The sequence below is a fragment of the Acinonyx jubatus genome, chromosome D3 (assembly GCF_027475565.1).
Source record: "Acinonyx jubatus isolate Ajub_Pintada_27869175 chromosome D3, VMU_Ajub_asm_v1.0, whole genome shotgun sequence".
Classification (NCBI taxonomy): Eukaryota; Metazoa; Chordata; class Mammalia; order Carnivora; family Felidae; genus Acinonyx; species Acinonyx jubatus.
The window spans coordinates 36307012-36327777 of NC_069392.1; the positions used below are offsets into that span (position 1 = coordinate 36307012).

At 39.3% G+C, this 20766-nt stretch overlaps 1 protein-coding gene across 8 annotated transcripts in view; it reads right to left on the minus strand.

Moving 5' to 3' along the window:
- Nucleotides 1-20766, minus strand: part of ARHGAP28 (Rho GTPase activating protein 28) — a 240748-nt gene that overhangs the window by 191758 nt on the left and 28224 nt on the right. For 3 of the 8 annotated variants that reach the window (XR_008291487.1, XM_027068528.2, XM_027068526.2), the window contains exon 1: nt 15705-16001. The exons of 1 other annotated variant lie outside the window; for it this stretch is intronic. Coding sequence is in view for 4 of the 7 variants with exons in the window: in XM_027068528.2 (XP_026924329.1) it covers nt 15705-15880 (176 nt within the window). In the remaining 3 variants the exon portion in view is untranslated. 4 more of the 8 variants (XM_027068529.2, XM_015082756.3, XM_027068530.2 and 1 more) reach the window with 3 other exon arrangements.

Sequence of the window (20766 nt, forward strand, 5' to 3'; positions counted from 1 at the left end):
TGCTGTGGGAGCCTTAAATGGTATCCAACATTCCTATTAATTGGGCTATCAATTTATGATCATCTGAAAAATCAGTTCTGCTTACTGGCAGGCTCTCTTTTTCAAAGAAAGGCTGAAAGACAAATACTTACTGATATACTGATACCGACTTGAAGTAGGCTGGTTGAAATAAACCAAACTCTACTTTGAGTAACTGAAGCTACTAACAGTGAACAACAACTCGTGCTTACTGTACAGACAGCTTAAGTACCCAAGAGATCAACTAAATAAGCAAAATTAAGAAGGGGAAAGGTGTTATTATGCAATTAGTACAGATCTAAAGCCATGTTTTGGTTAAAAATCTAGGATTATCTAATTACCTTCATTTCCAACCTACTAACAGAGAAAAACAGAATTAAGTGTTCAAAGAATCCCTAGAGATCAACTAATCAATGGAACCCCTTCATTATCCAAATAAAGAGATGGGTGTGAACTGAGTTCGATCCAACCATAATCGTTTCACCCAAAGTGCACATGGAGTGGTCTCTACCTCCTTGAGGAGACTCACTTCACCCAGCCTCAGTGATACCAGGAAGTGGCTGCTATGCCTTTTCCTCCCACAAGCTCTTCTGCCAAAGATACTTCCTGCTCACATTCCTCCTACTGACCTGTGCTCATCTTTTTTTTTTTTTAATTAAAGTTTAGTTGACATCAAGTGTTGAATTAGTTTCAGGTGTACAACAGAGTGATTCGACAATTCGATACATTATGAAATGCTCACCATGTAAGTGTAGTCACCATCTGACACTATACAACATTATCATCATATTATTGACTATATTCCCTATGCTGAACTTTTTATCCCTGTGACTTATTTATTTTATAGCTGGAAGCTTATGGTCATTCTTGGAGACTTTATTTAGCTTATAGACTCCTTTGAAGCTTTCCTTAACCACTGTATCTCTCTCACCAACCTAACTCGGAGTGGCAGTTGAACATTCTCTGCTCTCTCAGAGCATCCCACACATTGTTCCTCAATCGTTCTTTTCACAATTCAAATACCGAGTGTCCACACTGGGCCACTGGGCTAATGCTGGGGATACAGAGGGAGAGGCAGCATTTCTGTCCTCAATGAGCTGCACTTCAGAGGCAGATGAAATAACCTGTTAACCAGTCCATCTGGTCTCATCGAAGGATGAACTATTAACCATTTTTGTAGTCCCAGAATCCAATATATGGTATACAGAGCTTAAAAGATGCTTGTTCAACTTCACCTTTATTGTGAAAATTGGAGTTTAAGTTATTGTTTTAATGCGTAAAATAACCCTTACGCAAAATTTAATCTTTAAAATGGAGGGTTTATTTAACTTCTCTTCATGATTCTTTTCTGACTTTTATGTGTTGAGGCATACTCATTTACAATTGTCACCAGATTTTTTTATTAATTATTCTTCACTTCATAGCATATTACCATGAGTTTATATTAAACTATGAATAAAGGCTAATTCAGTGGTTTCTGAGAAAGCAGGTAGCATATAAGGTCAGAACAGTATATTCCCTAACAGAATACCAATTCAAGATTTCTAATACTTCTAGGGTCAAAAATAATAGCAAATTCTGAAAATATCATCATATAGTTGAGAGATTATTAATTATTATAAATTGTTCATATATATATATATATATATATATATATATATATATATATATAGTACCTAGCTCTGTATTAGACAAGGGATACTGAGATGAATAAGACATGGCCCTGGAAATCAACAAATTCTTGGCCTTTAGAGAAGTCAGCTATAGAAGCACTGCTACTAAGTAGAGGGTAAGTGCAATGCTAGAAGAATGGATGAGGTAGAGAAGGCACAGAAAGGGACATGACCAACTTGATTGGAGGGGGAGGCAGCCAGGGAAGAAGATGTCACAAAATAAGTAATACTGAGATTTTAGAAGACCTCCTTGGTAACTCCCCAACCAAAGGACAGGTCACATGTCCACATTTCAGCCTCCACAACCTTCCCTCTGCAACCATTTGTTAAGACTCTACTAAGCGCCAGGCCCTTGGATGGGGGGAGGGGAAGGTAGTTAAAAATTCTGCAATGAAGAAAACAAATTATGTTCTTGTCTTCACAGTGCTTATCTACTACTGTGGGGCTGGGGTTAAAGTTTTATCCTATATGCAAAAATCAACGGATTTTAAGTAGGACCAAATGTCTTGCATTTTAGAAATCTAGGTTTCTTTCTTGGTTTTGAGCGAATTTTCAGCTTTTTGGGGGTAAGTTTTATAAGCTCCCCCCCTACAGTCTGCATTTTCTCTCTCTGCACCTTCCCATAAGCTAAGTTTTTATAATAAGTTCTACTTGCTCTATTTCCTCACCTCACTTTCACCCTTAACCTGCAGCAAACTGGCTTCCACCTCTACAACTTCATTAAACCCACTCTAGCCAAGATCTTCACTGCTATCCACCCAATAAACCCTGGGCGGGATCTTCAGTCTTAACATTTTTGGTCATTTAGCCACTCCTCACACGGCTTTCTGCTCATTTTAAACCTAATGCCTTGGTTTCCAGAATGCTCCTAGGCTCTTGATCTCCCAATGCTCTGCCCTTCCCTATTTGGCACTGCTCCCCAGGTTTCTATCTTTGTTCCTCTGCCATCTCTACAGACACTCTTTTCTCCCCTGCCAGATCGCACGCACGTAGTACTGGTTTTTAATTCTCTCCTGAATGCAGACATCTCTCATGAATAAAGAGCTTAGAATTTCCAGCCTTGATTTCCCTCCCAGGCTGCCAGCAGGTAGAGCCAACTACCAGCTGGACATAGACACTTAGTATAATTTTCAATTTTCACCTGCTACACTCATCTCCCCATCTACAATCTGCTCATCCACCAGAATTCTCAATTTCAGTTAGTAACACTCCAAAACAGAAACTCAAGTAATTTTCTCCTGGTCCCCAGTATGCATTTAACCATCAAATACCAAGTCCATTGCTTGTTCCTCCCCCAGAATCTATTACTCCCTTTCCTTTGTATTCCCACAACCCCTTATCATCTTTACTTAACAATGGCATTATCCTTCTAAATTATTTCTCTACCCCCAGTCTTGGTCCCTCCTTAAAACAATCTTTTACACTCCAGAAAGATAAGAAGACTGCAAGCAAACTGTTGTAAGATTACAATTATGATTTTATGGATTTTAATGCAATAGCTCTGAATCCAGCTTAAAATAGTAAGAATGATCTGAATTGGGTATGAACAGTTTGGAGATGGAGAGTGGAAGAAACAGAAGAGAGAACAAACCAGGTTAAAATTTGGTTAACTAAAGAGAGTTCCTTCTTAAGACACATAAAAAAAGTCCTTCCATGGACTCTAAAAGAAAATCGGTGTTAATTTTTTTAAATTCCCATAATAAGAACTATTTTAGAGTCTGGATAAGTATCATATTTGTTTAAGATTGGTATAATAGAAATCAGCTTCACTCGGGCTTCTGCTAAGCAGTGACTCATGTTGTTTTAGCTGGTGTTGACTCACTGCCCCACAAAGGATGACACAGCTTTAAATAGGCAGAGCATGGCCTGCTTTTTCCAATTACAAACTTCCAGCAACTAGAAGAGGCAGGGGTCCTCCAGAGCAGAGCTTTCTGCAACTAAGCACAATTTAGACTTTACAAAAACAGTTGCCAAGTTGACCTTGTAATCACTGAGCTTTATAAATGAGGAGGGAGAGAAGTTAAGTTGTGGTATGTTAAAAATCACAGGGGCCAGGCATCCTCTGTTTTCCAAAACAAAATCTGCGGAAACTTACAGTCAGCTCTTTTCCCATTTAATTGCTTACTCTATTGAGGTCAGCAAATGTTTTCCTTTAAGATTCCAATGAAAAGCCACAACAAGTGTGTTTTCAAGACTGTCCATGTTAACTTAGTGAGATAACGTAGGGGTAGCTACAACTGTGTTTGAAAGGAAGCTAAGGAAATGCCATTCTCATAATTGTTGCCACCTTTTCTCTGCTTCTGTACCCTTAATGTTTCCCAGTGAGAAAGCCAGTTTCCCCCACTGCCATGATTTCCACGCTGTTAACCTGACTGCTCCCAGAACACATGAGACCATGTTGTGGGCCTGAGTGGGTGACCAGGGGTCAGCAGAATGAATTCAGAGTCTGGCTCAACCAGTTGGTTATTCCTTATGAGGCTCTCGGCAAGACACTTTCCCACACTTTGCTTCCCTGTTGTACCACAGAGAGTGTTCCTTGCAGTCCTTACTCATGAGGAGTCTTTCATGATGCTTCATTCCTATTTGTAACACACTCTGAACTCCCTGACTGGTTAGGAATAGTTAGAAGAGAATCCTAAAGACACAGCAGTTAGCAGAAATGTCCGAACCATGCTGTTTATATATAACTACAATGACCGTCCAGTCTCTGTAGTTCTGGTGTCCCAAGAACCTAAGTTTATCAAAATGAATACCTTGCGAAATAAACACAAGTGCACACAGCCAGAGGCCATTCTGACTCTGACCTCTCCAGATGACTCAAGTCCAGACGACAGTGGGCTCCGAAATAATTTTCAAAACAGGAATCCTCACTCGCAGGACAATTTAAGTCGGCATTATGCATGGTTCCAAGATCACTGATGGATAAGGGCTATGCTTAGACTTAGGGAAGGCGAGGCATGGCTCAGGGGTCTGGATTGCCACAACCTACCTTATCGTATCTAAATTTTTGAGCAAGATTTGGAAAAAACTGATCTTCACAGAAGTATGGTCTAAGATCTGGATTGGTCTCTTGGTTGGTTTCAAATCATGACAAGGCAAAAACCTGACTGAACATTGGGAGAGAAAATAGGAAAAAGCCCCATTAATTCCCATGGAGTATTGTTTCTCAACTTGCATTAAGATTTCTTACACTGTAGCATTTTTCACAGAACTGTAACAAAAAATCCTACAATTTATATGGAACCACAAAAGTCTCTGAATAGCCAAAGCAATCTTGAGAAAGAAAAAGCAAAGCCAGAGGCATCACAATTCTGGACTTCAAGTTATTTTACAAAGCTGTAGTAATCAGAACAGTGTGGTACTGGCACAAAAACACACACATAGATCAACAGAACAGAATATGAAACACGGAAATAAAGCTACAGTTATAAGACCAGTTAATCTTCAACAAAGCAGGAAAGAATATACAATGGCAAAAAGTCTCTTTTTTAAATTTTTTTAATGTTTATTTTTGAGAGAGAGACAGAGACAGAGAGAGACAGTGCACAAGCGGGGGAGGGGCAGAGAAAGAGGCACAGAATCCGAAGGCCCCAGGCTCCAGGCTCCAGGCTCTAAGATGTCAGCACAGAGCCCGATGTAGGGCTCGAACTCACGAGCCATGAGATCATGACCTGAGCCAAAGTTGGGCACTTAACTGACTGAGCCACCCAAGTGACCCAAAAACACAACAAATGGTGTTGGGAAAACAGTTCCACTACATCCATAAGAATGAAACTGGACCACCTTCTTAAACCATACACAAAAATAAACTCAAAATGGATTAAAGACCTAAATGTGAGGCAGGAAAGCATAAAATTCCTAGAAGGGAACACAGGCAGTAATTTCTCTGTCATCAGCTGCAGCAACATTTTTCTAGATATGTCTCCTGAGGTAAGAGAAATGAAAGCAAAAATAAACTATCGGGACTACATCAAAATAATAAGCTTCTGTAGAGCAAAGGAAACAATCGATAAAACTAAAAGGCAACCTACTGAATAGGAGAAGATATCTGCAAATAACATATGCAATAAAGGGTTAGTATCTAAAATATATAAAGAACAGATACAACTCAATACCCAAAATACAAATAATCCAATTAAAAAAATGGGCAGAAGGCATGAACAGACATTTCTCCAAAGAAGACATCCAGATGGCCAACAGACACATGAAAATATGCTCAACATCACTTATCATCAGGGAAATACAAACCAAAACTAAAATGAGATACCATCTCACACCTGTCACAATGGCTAAAATAAAATATGTAACAAGGGCACCTGGTGGCTCAGTCAGTTGAGCATCTAACTTTGGCTCAAGTCATGATCTCACAGTTCGTGGGTTTGGGCCCTGCATCAGGCTCATTGCTGTCAGCGTGGAGCCCACTTCAGATCTTCTGTACCTCTCTCTCTCTCTGCTCCTTCCCAGCTTGCTCTTTCTCCCTCTCTCTCAAAAATAAATACATCTTAAAAAATATATATATGTATATATATACATACATACACATATATATATACATATATACATATATATAAAATAAGTATATACATGTATATATACATAAAACAAGTGTTGGTAAAGATATAGACAAAAAGAAGGGGCGCCTGGGTGGCTCAGTAGATTAAGCATCCAACTTCAGCTCAGGTCATGATCTCACGGCTTGTGAGTTCAAGCACCACATCAGCTCTGTGCTGACAGCTCAGAGCTTGAAGCCTGCTTCGGATTCTGTGTCTCCCTCTCTTTCTAACCCTCTCTTGCTCACACTCCATCTCTCCCCTCCTCAAAAATAAATAAACATTAAAAACATTTTTCTTTTTAAAGATGTGCAGAAAAAGAAGCCTCCTGTACTGTTGGTGAGAATGCAACCTGGTACAGCCACTGTGGAAAACAGTATGGATGTTCCTCAAAAAGTTAAAAATACAACTACTCTAAATCTAGTAATCGCACTACTGGTATTTACCCAAAAATACTGATTGGAAGGGACTATGTTTAGAGCAACATTATTCACAATAGCCAAATTATGGAAGCAGCCCAAGTGTCCATCAATATCATCAATAGATGAATGGATAAAGAAGATGTGATGTGTGTGTATGTATGTATGTGTGTGTGTGTACACATATATATAATGGAATATTATTCAGCCATAAAAGATAATGAAACCTTGCCATTTGCAATGACATGTATGCAGCTAAAGTGTATAATATTGAGCAAAATAAAAAATAAGTCAGTCAAAGAAAGACAAAAATGAACAAAAAAGCAAAGGAAAAAAAGAAAGAGAGACAGAGACAGAGACAGAGACAAACCAAGTAACAGACTCTTAACTATAGAGAACTGATGGCTACCAGAGGGGAAGTGGGTGGAGAGATGGGTGAAATAGAGGATGGGGATTAAGGATCACTTGTGATGAGCACAGGGTGTTGTATGGAAGTGATGAATCACTATGTCGTACACATGAAGCTAACGTAACACTGTATGTTAATTATGCTAAAATTAAAAAAAAATTAATTAAAAAATAATTTATTGGAGCTTTCCCCAAAAGGAAGAAAAAAATTATGAAGAATTATGTTGTGAGTCCAATTTCAAGGAATGAAGTGAAAAGCGTATTTTTAACCATAGAAATCTAACTTAGTAGTTAAAGAAAGCAATTAATAAAACTAAATGAAAAGTTCTAAGAGCTAGTTACTAAGAACATCAACCTAAGGATTAAAAGATTAAAAATTACCCTCCCCCACTTCTGCCACCACCCCCCTTCCCCCCCCCCCAAAAAGCCACAGGAAGATTTCCTGTTACTAATTGCTTAGATCTCACTGTCTTGGTCAAAACGAATGACTTTTCCAGCACGTTTTGTCTACTTTAAAATACTGTTACCTAAGATTGCATGAAGGGCAAGAATACAGCTTTTAAATTAATGGGAAAAAAATTCCTAACATTGCACTTGCTTCAAGTGATAACAAAATGTTTCAAACTATTTCTATCCACTCATACTTAACCCACCGATGCTTATTACATTAAAATAGAATAAAAATTACTGCAAAAGGAAAGACTAAATCAAAACTGAGTATCTGTAACACCTACTATGAGAAAGTTGTAAGTTTGCTAAGGAGGACACAATAATAATACTGTCCCTCCTCTCAATTAACCTATGATCAAACTGAGACAGGAAAACACTAAATCCATAATATACTAAATGTTTCAAGATTTAAACAGTAGTTTTGGAAGGGCTGAGTGGGAATCATTATCTCATTGTGTGACCTTGGACTACTTCTCTGTGCCTTACTTTCTTCCTACTTCCCAGGACTGTTGTAAGGATTAAATAAGATAATGTATGTTAAGCTAAATAAGTTCTCAATAAAAATAGGCCTCTAAAAAAAAAAAAGAAATGACATCATAGGACAATACGTGATTAATTGCCAAATGATCATTCTGTTATGACAGATGAAAACTCTCTGGCTACTACTGTTAAGGAAATTTTCTGGAAAGAAGTTTAGTCCTTACTTCTCTGACTAAATTTATTCTCTTTTGTTTGGCTCTTCATTTCCAGCTACTTATATATGGGTTTAGTTCCAACCACAGAGGTATTAACTTTAGTTACTGTGTAAACTTTTAGGTGTGGTAACGAGGTAGAGAAAAGTGTCAAGGGAAGAGATCAAATGTCATATTATTAACTATAATGCCAATTTTGTACTTTCAACATTTTTTCTAAGCACCTGTCAGATATCTCCACAGATCTGAAAATGTAAATACACTGATGGACCTTTGCATAAAGGCAAATGTATTGGCAGTGTTTTCTAAATTGATTTTCAATAAATGAAAACTGAATAGGAAACTTTAGAGAGATTCTTTTCTGTATACATTACAGATGTACAAAAGTAAACTTTGTGGCTAACCAACCACAACATTTAACACAGATGTAAAAACTTCTCTCTTATCCATAAGATAATCAGCACCCTAACTTAGAATTACTAAAATGGTATAAATAAATCTCAAGTGTTTGACAATTTTAAAAATTCTGCATACTTTAGCTTCCTATCCTCTCCATTGTGTGCCTGTTTGCAGTCATCATCTATCAATCTGAGGGATCACAAATGGAATGCAGAGGTTTAATTAGTTTTTAAGAGTAACATGAGACAAGGCAGCCGGTTCTCTGAGTGATACTTAGTATATGTTCTTCCACCCTTGGAATCACTGAGCACTTAATGCCTGTCAAAGGGACAGTTTTACCTATAATATTCACTTATTCAAAGTGATGTAACACATTTGATACTGAAAGAATGTGTCATAAACCCCAGATATTTAAGATGAATGTGGTGAAACCATCTACTACTTTCTTTAGCTCCCATTATAGAGACCAAAGTAACCGGATGCGTTATTATTTTGTTCTGAAGTTCATCCTCTAGTAATCACAAAGAAACGGGCACATGAGATTCCATGGGTGAAGAATGACACATTGTACAAAACTCACTAACTCCAGTAACCAGAACACAACAAGAAACTGAAAGCAAACAAGCAAACCAAGAAACACTCCAGAAACAGAAATAAATGCTATCCAAGTCTTGTGTTAGATTATGCATTCTGGTCCTCTGAACAGCATTTTCTTTACACAGTTCTCACAACCCTGATTATCCAATGAAAAGTAAATCATAAAGCATGTTAAAATAACAACATTAAAAAGAACGTAAGTATGACTAAAGGGTTTCAAGACTGCCTTGGGAAATAACAACAACAAAAATATTTAAATTACTGAAGACATAAAACAATACACCAATGCAGGCTATTTACTATGAAGGCAAGTAAACTTTCGCATCCCAATAGGGTGCCTTTACTACACAGAGCACTGTAAATTATACTGTCTTAATGATGACATTCATTAAGAAAAGGTTCATTTCTGTCCTAGGTAGGGGTATGCATGACCTTATAGTTTCATCCAAAGAGGCTTAAAACAAACTCTATCGCTTAAATGGATAACCTTATTTCTGAAATTTTCTTCTGAGAAACATTTTATTCTCTTCCTCTGCTCCATAACATTTAACTTTTATTTTTTGCTAGAACTGATGATATCTAGAGACCACAGATTAAGAAAACAGAGAATAAGAACTACTTCAGAAATGAAATAGTTTAAGAGTGGAATGAGAAGGCATTTTGATCATATGTGAATTAAACGTTTACTTTAGTTACAATACATTTGCAAAGGTTCAAATAACACCTCAGGGACACTGGTAAAGGAAAAATGTTTTCCAATAGGTACAGACATAGTTCTAAGAAAACAGATAGCCTCAGTTAATACCTCCAGGCAAAGTGGGATTTAACAACTACCTCTCTTATTTTAATTTAGTAGCCTTCTGATTATTTTTCTCCTGACTATAATAAAATTTTGCTTCCAAAAAATCATGAAACTTTGAAAATTAGGGAATAGATTTTATAAACTCAGACCAGATTATGGATATTAAACCATTTTTTATATTTGGTTGATTTTTAAAAAAATCTTTTTTAATGTTTATTTATTCTTGAGAGAGAGAGAGAGAGAGAGAGAGAGAGCGTGAGCAGGGGAGGGGCAGAGAGAGAGGGAGACACAGAATCGGAAGGAGGCTCCAGGCTCTGAGCTGTCAGCACAGAGCCAGACACGGGGCTCAAACCCAAAAACCGTGAGGTCATGACCTGAGCTGAAGTCGGACACCCAAACAACTGAGCCACCCAGGCATCCCAGTTTATTTGCTTGATTTTTTTAAAGGAAAGGGAGATCAAACAATAAAATAAGAGAGAATACTGAATATGCATTTTATAGTATATAAAATACATCAATGTAGAAGAATTGAGAAAAAAAATCAGTAGAGGTAAGTTTGAGAAGAAAACAGGAAATATTTCATAATCACAAAACATCTCCCCCAAGTTATTTATTAATTATATAGAGGAAAATAGTAGTTCACCAGTAGAGAAACCCAGCAGACACCATTTTAACCAGGTGATCAGAGCCAACATCAACATCAGTGAGACAGATCACCATCATGTCCCCTCCAAATATAGTGCACTTGAGAAAGGCCCAACATCATCCTGTGGAATTCTTACCCAAAATGCACAATCTCTATCTAACCATGAGAAGATATCACACCAATCCAAATTGAAGAACTTCCTACAAAACAAGCAACCAGTACTCTAAATGTGCCAAGGTCATAAAAGATAAGGACAGACTGTCAGAGATTGGAGGTTTGGGAGGCAAAATGAAGTTCAACATGGGATCCCAAGTTCAATTCTACAACAGAAAAAGTGATGAAATCAAGTTAAATCCATGGTCAACCATATGCACCCCTGTTAATTTTTCAGTTTTGATAATCAAACTAGGGTTATGCACAATGTTAACATTAGGAGAAACTGAAGGAAGTTTACGTGAAATGCTGTACTACTTTTGCAAGTTTTGCAGAAGTGTATTATATCAAAATAGAAAGTTAAGAAACAGTTATCTATCCTCATGAATGTGATTCCACAATGCCCTAGATCCCTGAATTTTTGTGAATACATTAAGGATTAATGATCAGGGAGAAGAGAGCAGGTTAAAAATGGACAGAGCAACTGGCCAAATGTTTAGCCAAATGACATGATCAAAGGAAATGTGCCAGATGTTTTCCAACAGCTCCACATATGGAGGCACCTACACTCAGCAGGGGCCCCACTGTAGAAAGAAACCAGAGACACTGACTCTGGTTTTAACCATAACATAAAAATGACCCATAAATATCTTATCCTCTCATAAGAATCCTATTTTGATTACTATTTCTGAATCTTCTAGAAAAAGTTTTCAATAAAAAGTTTCTGCCCCAGATTTTAGTGTACCTCTGTATATGTCCAGAAGCTCACATAGTCCTATATAAGTACTTAACTGAACAAGAGTTTGCACCTTGAAATAAACGTTTTAATTAATTTCCATCCAGGAAAGTACCAATAAAGATGGCGCTAAGAGTTGCTAAATTTAGTTTTTTTCCACAAAGTACAATAGTTACTTTCTAATTATCATTAATTCCATTTTAATCAAATCATTCCTGTGACTATGCACAGTTATAATATTACAAAACAATATCCCCTTTACAAAAATTTTAACATTGCTATAGAACTAGAATTCCTAGGATAACCTTGGTTAGCTTCTTTTATTTGTTTTTGAGGAAGAGCTGGTTCTCTTCCTCTTCTATTTTTGTTCTCTCTCAGGAAGTTTATGGTATAACAAAATGAACATCAGAAATACTCATGGACATTTTATACTGTACACTCACCAAAAAAATCATATATATTTCTTATGTATAACTTAGAGAACCTTTCAAGATAGCCAGCTTTATCTTCAGCTACCTTTCATTCTGTAAGTGAAATAATTTTGTAAGTATGTTAATATTTTCACTCTGGATTCCGAATAAGGGTCTAGAAGCTTAACCTCTCTAAATAGAAAGCACAGGACTGTAAAGACAATCATTTAACAGAACTAAGAATTTACAATCCTTCATTCTCTTTCATCATTTACAAATAGAATGTAAAGATAGAATGTTTGTGAAATAAGGAATCACCCTTCCTACTCCCAACAAATACTTAGTACTCGAGTCTTTTTCCTCCATGAATAAATTTTGGGGATAGGTACCAAAATTATTTTACTCTCCTCTTTACATCAACAACTGTGATTAAAAGTGATAGCAGTAGGGGTGTCTGGGCTCAGTTGGTTGAGCATAGGACCCTTGATCTTGGCTCAGGCTCAGGTCATGATTTGGGGTTCGTGGGATCGAGGCCCAAGTTGGGCTCTATGCTGACAGTATGGAGACTGCTTGGGATTCTCTGTCTCTTACTCTCTGTTCCTCCCCCACTTGTGCTCTCTCTCTCTCAAAATACTAAACTTTATTTTTTTATAAGAGACTCTTTTTTTTCAATGTTTATTTATTTTTGAGAGAGAGAGCTTGCACAGAAAGAGGGAGACAGAGTATCCGAAGCAGGCTCTGCTGATAGCAGAGAGCCCGACAAGGGGCTGGAACTCACAAACCGTGAGATCATGACCTGAGCCAAAGTCAGATGCTTAACCAACTGAGCCACCCAGGCACCCCAATAAATAAACTTTAAAAGAAAAGTGTTAACAGTAATAATACAACTACAGAGTCGTATTGGATACGACTCTAAGCAGTTGAAGCAACTTACCCAAGGCCACATGGTAATAAATGCCACAGATGATGTGTGGGGTCCAGGAGCCTGACCCCAAGCCTGAGTAACTGGCAAGTACACTTTATTCTGGCTACTTAGTTTAATAAAATAAAATGGGCAGTCCCTACAGAAATTAAAGTAGCCACCCAGCTTCCCTGTTGAAGAGTTACAGGGGGAGGCATGTAATGGAGCAGCCATTACTCAGCTTTAGCCAGTGCTACCAGGTAGCAGCAGAGGCCTGAGTCGCTGGATCCTTTATTTTTTTATTATAATTTTTAATGAGAAGCTGACAGTCCAGATATACATCTGAAGCCCCTTCATTTCAAAATGTTGCCACTTATTCCAAGTTTGTTTTTTTTTTTTTAATAATCCTATTGGTCTGAAAGACAAAGGGCCACATTCTCAAGGTAGGGACCTTGTCTTATCCATTCTTGTATTACTGAAGCGTAATGTGTGACTGGCACATAGTAGGTACAAACACAGTGACTTCTATTGTTTAAAATCCTGCCATTTTATCTTGGCCATTTTACAATCTTGGTAGGAATTCATTAGTTTATTCAACACATCTTTACTGAGCTACCACAATGTACCAGACACTGCTCTAGGCACTTGGGATACAACAGTGAACAAAAGAGAATAATGAAGAGAGAGACGCAAAGAGAGAGATTGAGATTTTATTTTAGTGGGAAAAATAGGCCCCCCAAAATCAAAAGCACATAAAGTCAGATAGAGTGGAGGCTTGGAAAATGAGAAGATGGTTTGGTCTGAATTGAACCTTTGCTGCTCAGAGCTCAAGAATGATGATACAATAGTCCGTGTTTCCTAGTGCCATACTGGTCACTCCTCCACAAATACGTTACACATATGTAAGCAATTTAAAGGAAAGCGTATTTTTGAAAGAGAGAGTTCTTTCTTCATAAGTAGAACAATACGATCTTGCTCCTTGGCTTGAAAGGAAGTATTGATCAGTAGTTAGTGAGTCAAAGGTTAATAACTCGGTCCTGATTATTTCTGTTATCAGACTCATGATTGATGGTGCCCGCCGGCTCCTTGTAAATACAGGAACTTCTTTTTGATTGTTGTTACTGGGAACCAAGGAATTAAGCTATTCTCTTGTGATTTAGTTGCAGGGGACGGGGTCAACTATCTCCTGCATCAGAGGGTGAGTGGTACAAAGGTTCCTATAGAGAGGGTGCACACGGTCACCAGAAATGAAAACTTGGAGCAACATAAATCTAACTGGCAACCGTATGACAAAACACTAACTATGACACACAACTCTTTTGCTCTCATGCATTATCATTCCACAAGACCACATGCTGAGTTAATGGAACTTCTCCTCCAGTTTGCTTTGGAAACGGATGTAGTTTCGGAAGGCCCAAATGGCACAATCTGGCTATTGCTCCTAGACAGCTGCTGGGAGTTACAGACAAGACAGCTACACCAGGACCATCTAAAAATGCACAAACTAGGCCCTGCTTCTCATCAACTCACTTATATCTATTTAGTTATTCATAATCTGAGTAATTAGAGTCAAGGATAACGTTTAAGAAAAGAAAGCACCCTAAAGACAAGTAGCCTTTAAAACAATGTGCTCCTAAAGCTGGAAGAAAAATGTTATTTTCTTACTGTCTTAACATAAAAATAAGATTTCACTCAACTTGCTCTTTTTAGAAGAACAATATTGTCTTTGTTAATCAAGCCCAACATAGATCTCATGCCAATGCAGTTTGTTCTTCTCATGGATACTAGCCAAAAGGATATTCCTTGAAATAAAATCACAATCTGTTGAAAGCCTCACCAATCAATTAGATTAGGAGACAGAAGTAATCATTATCACATAACTAATGATAAAAGTATGGGAAAAAGTAAATGAAAATGAGGATGCAAAAAAGCACATCAACCCTCAAACTTCCCACTTGTAAAGAAAACCATTCACCAGTGGATCCATAGTAAACAAATAGCCACATTTAAACAAGCAAAACTTCCCCTAAATATGAGTCAGATATCAAACCATCTCACTTCTTATTGTAACACTTTTGTTCTGCCCAGGGAACTTTCCTAAGGGTCTAACATCTTTGTTTAGTTAATGGAAGTCACATTGGCCTTGATCTTGCATCAAACAGATGAACACTGATACAGAGTAATTTAACATAGATCCCTACTTTATTAAATCTAAAATGCACATAATGAGATGATTATAGACTTCTGTTGACCCAAAAGAAATAAATTATAATTGCATTTACAGCACTGGGTCAACATCAGTAATAATAAAATAATACCAATATATTTATACAGTTGAGTGCTTTTTAAAATCTAGAAATAAAATTGTCAGTAAATCTGAGTAGATTTACTTTTTAGAGACTCTCTCCAGCTATGTTTTAGCTCAGGTGGCATGCAGTTAATAAAGAAACTCAACAGTATTCGAGGATTTAGGATAACGTATTCAAAATTTTACCCTTTTCTGTTTGTATCTCATTTCCAATGATTTTTTTAAAAATAATCTCCAATATGTCAATGGGTGAATTTGGCAGAAATGAGGCATATGCCTACTTATCATCAAGTTGTATCAAGAACATAGCTCCACTGCTAACCTCTGCTAGCCAAGGACCTTAACCATTGCCGGCTGGGACTTCGTGCACTTCCCACTTTCAATCAAGGACAATACAAAGAACAGGAGGCTCACTCAACTAGTCCACCAAAACTTGAAACGACAATGTGACGGTGCTCTCACGCCCTGGCAGAAAACACAGCTGGGAGGTGAAAGCCCCAAGCCCGGGAAACCTCTGCTCCCTTCGGAGCAGCTCTGGGTACCTGCTGCCCGGGTGGCTGGCGGCGGCCCTGGGCGCACAGCGCGGCTCGGAGCTGGGCGGCTGAGAGCGAGCGTACGAGTGATAGGCGGTCAACACCACGCCGCCCGAGTCCTCCACTTCCATCGTCAGCCGTGCATGTCCCCGCTCCGGCCCGAGAACAAAGGCGGGGACCAGCATGGACCAGCGCACCGGGGCCCGGTCACCAGAGGGGTGGTGTGGCCGGTCCAGCTCCTAGGTAGGGGCTAGCTCCCGCAGCTGTCAGGGGCGCCCCGGGAAGCCGGCCCCGCCCGCGGGGCAGCCCTATTAGCAGGGACTTAAAGACACGCCCACGAGCCCCGCTGGGGGTGGGGGCGGGGAAAATGCTGGAGGCGGGGAGGGCGGGGGGCGGCGGTTAAGGCCGGGGCTGGGGGTGGGTGGAATCCCTGTTTCTAGGAAACTGGAAACCCGCTGTGATCCTTCGGGGCTTGGGCTAGCAGCTCTAGCAGTTCTTGCTTTGTTTCTTTTTCTTTTCCTTTTCTCATCTCCCCCCTCCTCCCCCCCCTCCCCCGCCCCCCCCAACGGGACGCTTATCCCATAGCTAGGAACATTTCCTGCCTGGCAGCAAGAAGTGAGAGAAAGAAACCTTGCCTTGGGAGCCTGGGCAGAGAAGGAGAGGGGCCCGGTCTACAACGTGTGGTCTCCGGAAGAAAGGGAGTAAATGTGACACTCTCTCATTTAAAGCATTCACATCAAAAATTGAAGAACCGGATTACGTTGCTGTGTACTTGGTCAAGTTACAATAAACTTGATTTCCTTTTGGGCAGGTAACTCCCTCTTACAGCAAGCAGAAAACCTCCCTCCCTCACCCTCAATACCACTGCAACCAGACTCTTACCTCACCCCACATCCCTTTCCTCCTCCCAATCCTGATCAAATTAAGATACTGCTTTCAGTTTGTCTGAAAATTAGACTTGATTATCTGGGCTGAATACATGTTTTTTCCAGAGGTCTTTATTTAGGGGAGAAAGATATGGCAGGGAAGCAGGTAAAAAGGGACATAATCAGAAATGATTTTCAATGATTTTACCTATATAAGACTAACAGCACAAATGGAAAGACAACATTCTTTTAACAATTTAAAAAGGGAACCAAAATATGCTAGAGGCCCACAATGACTCCATTTTTCACACTATGACAGGCTGTTTTACCTGTCTCTCACACTCCCCTGGGAGCTAGGTGGAGGGAAAAGAGAAGATAGTTTACCCCTTACTGAGGGGTGACCTAGGTCATGCTACTAACATCTCAGAATGTTTCTGCATCTGTGAAATGGGGAAAATAATATTCTCTTCATGGGGTTAAAAGCATCACATACATGGTAGGTTCTCAAGACCTGTTGGTTCTCCCTGCTACTTCCTTCACATTATCAAGAGAGACATTTATTTTCACTGTACTTTCAGAGGTTGGGAAAGAAAAAAAATTCCAAAATGCTTCTTAGAAAATATTTTGTTGATTCAAATGGTTGGATGACTAAAATACCCTTTATGTGTTGGATCCTGTTCATTAGCTCTTTAAACAAGTCAAAGGGATCAATAGTATTATTATCCCAATTTTATCAATTAAAATTTACCAAACATCAGCGTATGGAAAAGGCACATACAAAGAATGCTTCATTCTTCAAAAATTTCAGATACAAAGATGTATCTGTTTACCTACTGTGTTTGATGCCAAATGTATCAAAACTAAGATAATACTTTCTTAAAATGTAAAATAAATTCATAATGTAATTATTGAGACATATCTACAATGCTTCATCTAAAACTTTGGGACCAGATATGTTTCAGAATTTATAAATATATTTTATTTTAAACGGTAATTTGATACCATTTACTATAGTTTGGGACAGAACTCTTTATTCAAACTTTATTCAAACTATAAAAGCCTCACATTTATTCAGATCAGGTTTGTCACCAAGTAAGTTTTGGCACTAAACTTTTTAAAACCATGCAATTTTTAAGGCTTTTTGCATTTTGGAATTACCATAAGGAATTACAGTAGTGGAACTTTTTCTGGACATGGAATTTTTCTCCTTGGCATTTTTTTTTTTCCTGAACTATAGGCTCGGAATTTTAAATACTTGCAGGGCATCTCCTTGTGAATATTTTGACCATAACTCTGCCCCAAGATGTCCAAAACTACAGTGGTAGCCAGCTTCAGTGGCCCAGGCCTCCGTCTTATGCATTCACATTTTATTTTATTTAATTAATTAATTAAAAAAATTTTTTAAATATTTATTATGTTTGAGAAAGAGAGACAGAGTGCAAGTGGGGGAGGGCCAGAGAGAGAGGGAGACACAGAATCCAAAGCAGGCTCCAGGCTCTGAGCTGTCAGCAGAAACTGATATGGGTCTCGGGCTCAAGAATCAGAAATCATGATCTGAACCCAACTCGGATGCTTAACCGACTGAGCCTCCCAGGGGCCTCTATTTTATTTTTAAAGTTTATTTACTTATTTTGAGAGAGACAGAGACAGCATGAATGGGGGAGGGTCTGAGAGAGGGAGAGAATCCTAAGGAGGCTCCCTGCTGCCAGCACAGAGCCCGACCGACTGTAGGGCTCACGCCCATGAAACCGGGAGGTCATGATCTGATCCAAAACCAAGAGTCTGGTACTTAACTGACTGAGCCACTTAGGCAGCCGCCCCTGCATTCACATTTTGGACACCCTGGAATCACTAGGACTTCTCCCTCCAATCTCTCACATCACATCTGTCATTTCTTTCTCAAAATGTCTGCCAACAATTCCTTTTATTCCCAATGCTGTGATCTTTGTTCTTGTATCATCATCTCTTGCCAAGCTCACAGCTATCCTTCTTCGACATAGATTACTTCCAACCACTTTCTTCTTAAACCCTCCTCTTCAAAGTGCTGGTAGAATGACTCTCCTAAAACAGTTCCTCCCCTTCTCGAAAGCCCTCAGTTTTAACCCACTTGCTACAAAATAAAGTCCAAACTCCTTTGAATAGGTGCTTATTAATCTACTTTGATCGCCTATTACTTTTTTACTCTTAAGACCCTGTGGCCCACTCACACGAGCCTGTCATTTTCCTATCTAGAAATCCTAAAAAACCCTCTACCTACTGCCATGAAGCCTTCTCAGGTGTTCCTAATTCAAAGTCACCCCTCTTGCTTATGTTATAAGAACAATCTCACTCTGCCACCTAGTTAGAGCACAGTCAGCCAAAACTGTGCTCCGTGGACACACTCTGCTACTGGGCCCGTGGCATAAGTAGCTACTAGATCATAGTGGTTTTTTTCCACTGAGCCCACATATGGTCAAGAAAGCCCTCTTGAAACAGAGCCTCCAACAGCAAGGCAGCTTTGAGATGAAACTATTTGCTAACCTAGGATTGCATTATTATTTGCCAACAAATTAAAATTAGTGTCTTTTACTAAACTGCAAACTACCGGAACGGCTATTGTCACATTTTTGTCTCTGTACTCCAGAGCCCATAGATTTTGCAGAGTAGGCAATCAACAAAGAATACTGGTAAAATAAATTAACGTGTGAATCAATGAATGAAGGAGAGAGCACTCTTTAGTGCAGTACTTCTGATCTTTCAGAGTAGCCAAGGAATTATACTACATGATTCATAAGCCTGTAAGGTCCTATAAGCTCTGACTGCTAGCTAAAGGAAAAAAAAACGTTTCACTTGTATGTATTAATATTTTCTTGAATGTAGGCATATACTATTACTTAATAAAATACAACTCTAAGCATTCTTGAGTGTTTGAGTTTCAGAAAGACGGTAGAGGGCATATATTGAATATTATACAATACGCTGTGCAGGACATTTTCCTTTTGCCCTCCAGATCCACTTCCCACCCTCACTACCTTGTGGGGGCCCCAGCAGTTCACCTTCTGGTCTACACCTCTAGGCTCCCTTGCCTCTGGTTTTAGGTATGGTGCCACCAAAGAAAGGCACCAGCAGGACATCTGCAAGGAAGAGGAAAAGCCACCCTGGGTATGTATTTCCCAGACTTCTCTGCTGGATTTGCTATCAGCTGGCTCCTTCCACCTTAAGGCCATAGCTGCTGACAGTGGCCTCTTTCCAGGCCGTTCTCTCTGGATTCCAGTAATGCTACTTCTACCTAGCCCTTCAAACCGAGGGGTACTTACTCACATCTCCTGGTGCACCAAGTAAACCCTCCTCTGGCCCTCCTGTGCCATCCCTTTTGGTCCCTCAAGCCACACACAGCCTTACAGACAATCCCTTTACTAAACTCTCCTCATTCACTTGTGCTGAGTGCCCCCATCTCTTCCTGCTAAGACGCTGACTGATAGGTATTCCCACTGAGATCTGGGGCAGTATCCTATAAGCAAAAACATTAGTATATCTTCAGTAAACTGTAAAAATACACACACCAGGGAGAATAAATACAAACAATAAATAGCCTCCTGTCAGTTCAGGTGATTTATCACTAGATAAGTTCAGGTCCGAACAAGTTTTACAATCATATGATTCATGAAAAAGCTTTCGGATTAGAGAGATTTGGGGATTTTGGAATTATAGATATGGGACTGTGGACCTGGTAGAATCTGTTAACATTTTTGGCATTCTGGGAACCACTGGACTAGGGGTTCACAGCACAAGTCTGTGACAGCTGGCTCAGCAGCAGAGTAACCAGGGACCCTGGGACCCTGGGAAGGACTGTCCATCTGGGAATTGGGTTCCCAATTCCCAGTCTACCCCTATAGTGGGCAGTGGGCCTTCCGAGCACAGAAATAGCACTGGCACTTGGAGTAAAAACAATGGTAGAGGGAACATTCTAGTTTCCTGTGCATACTGCTCTGGATGTCACTGCAGCAGCCAGCACTGGACCCAGAACAGGAGACCTGGGTGTCAGCACCAGCTCTACCACCAACAGAACACAGGACCCAATCAAACTGCTGAACTGCAGACCTGTTTCTTCACACGTAGAAGAAATAAAACAGCCTGCATTTATGGAGTACTTACCATGTGCCTGGTTCTACTCTAGGCATCAGAACCTCAATTCATGAAATGCTCACAGCAGCTTTCCGACAGAA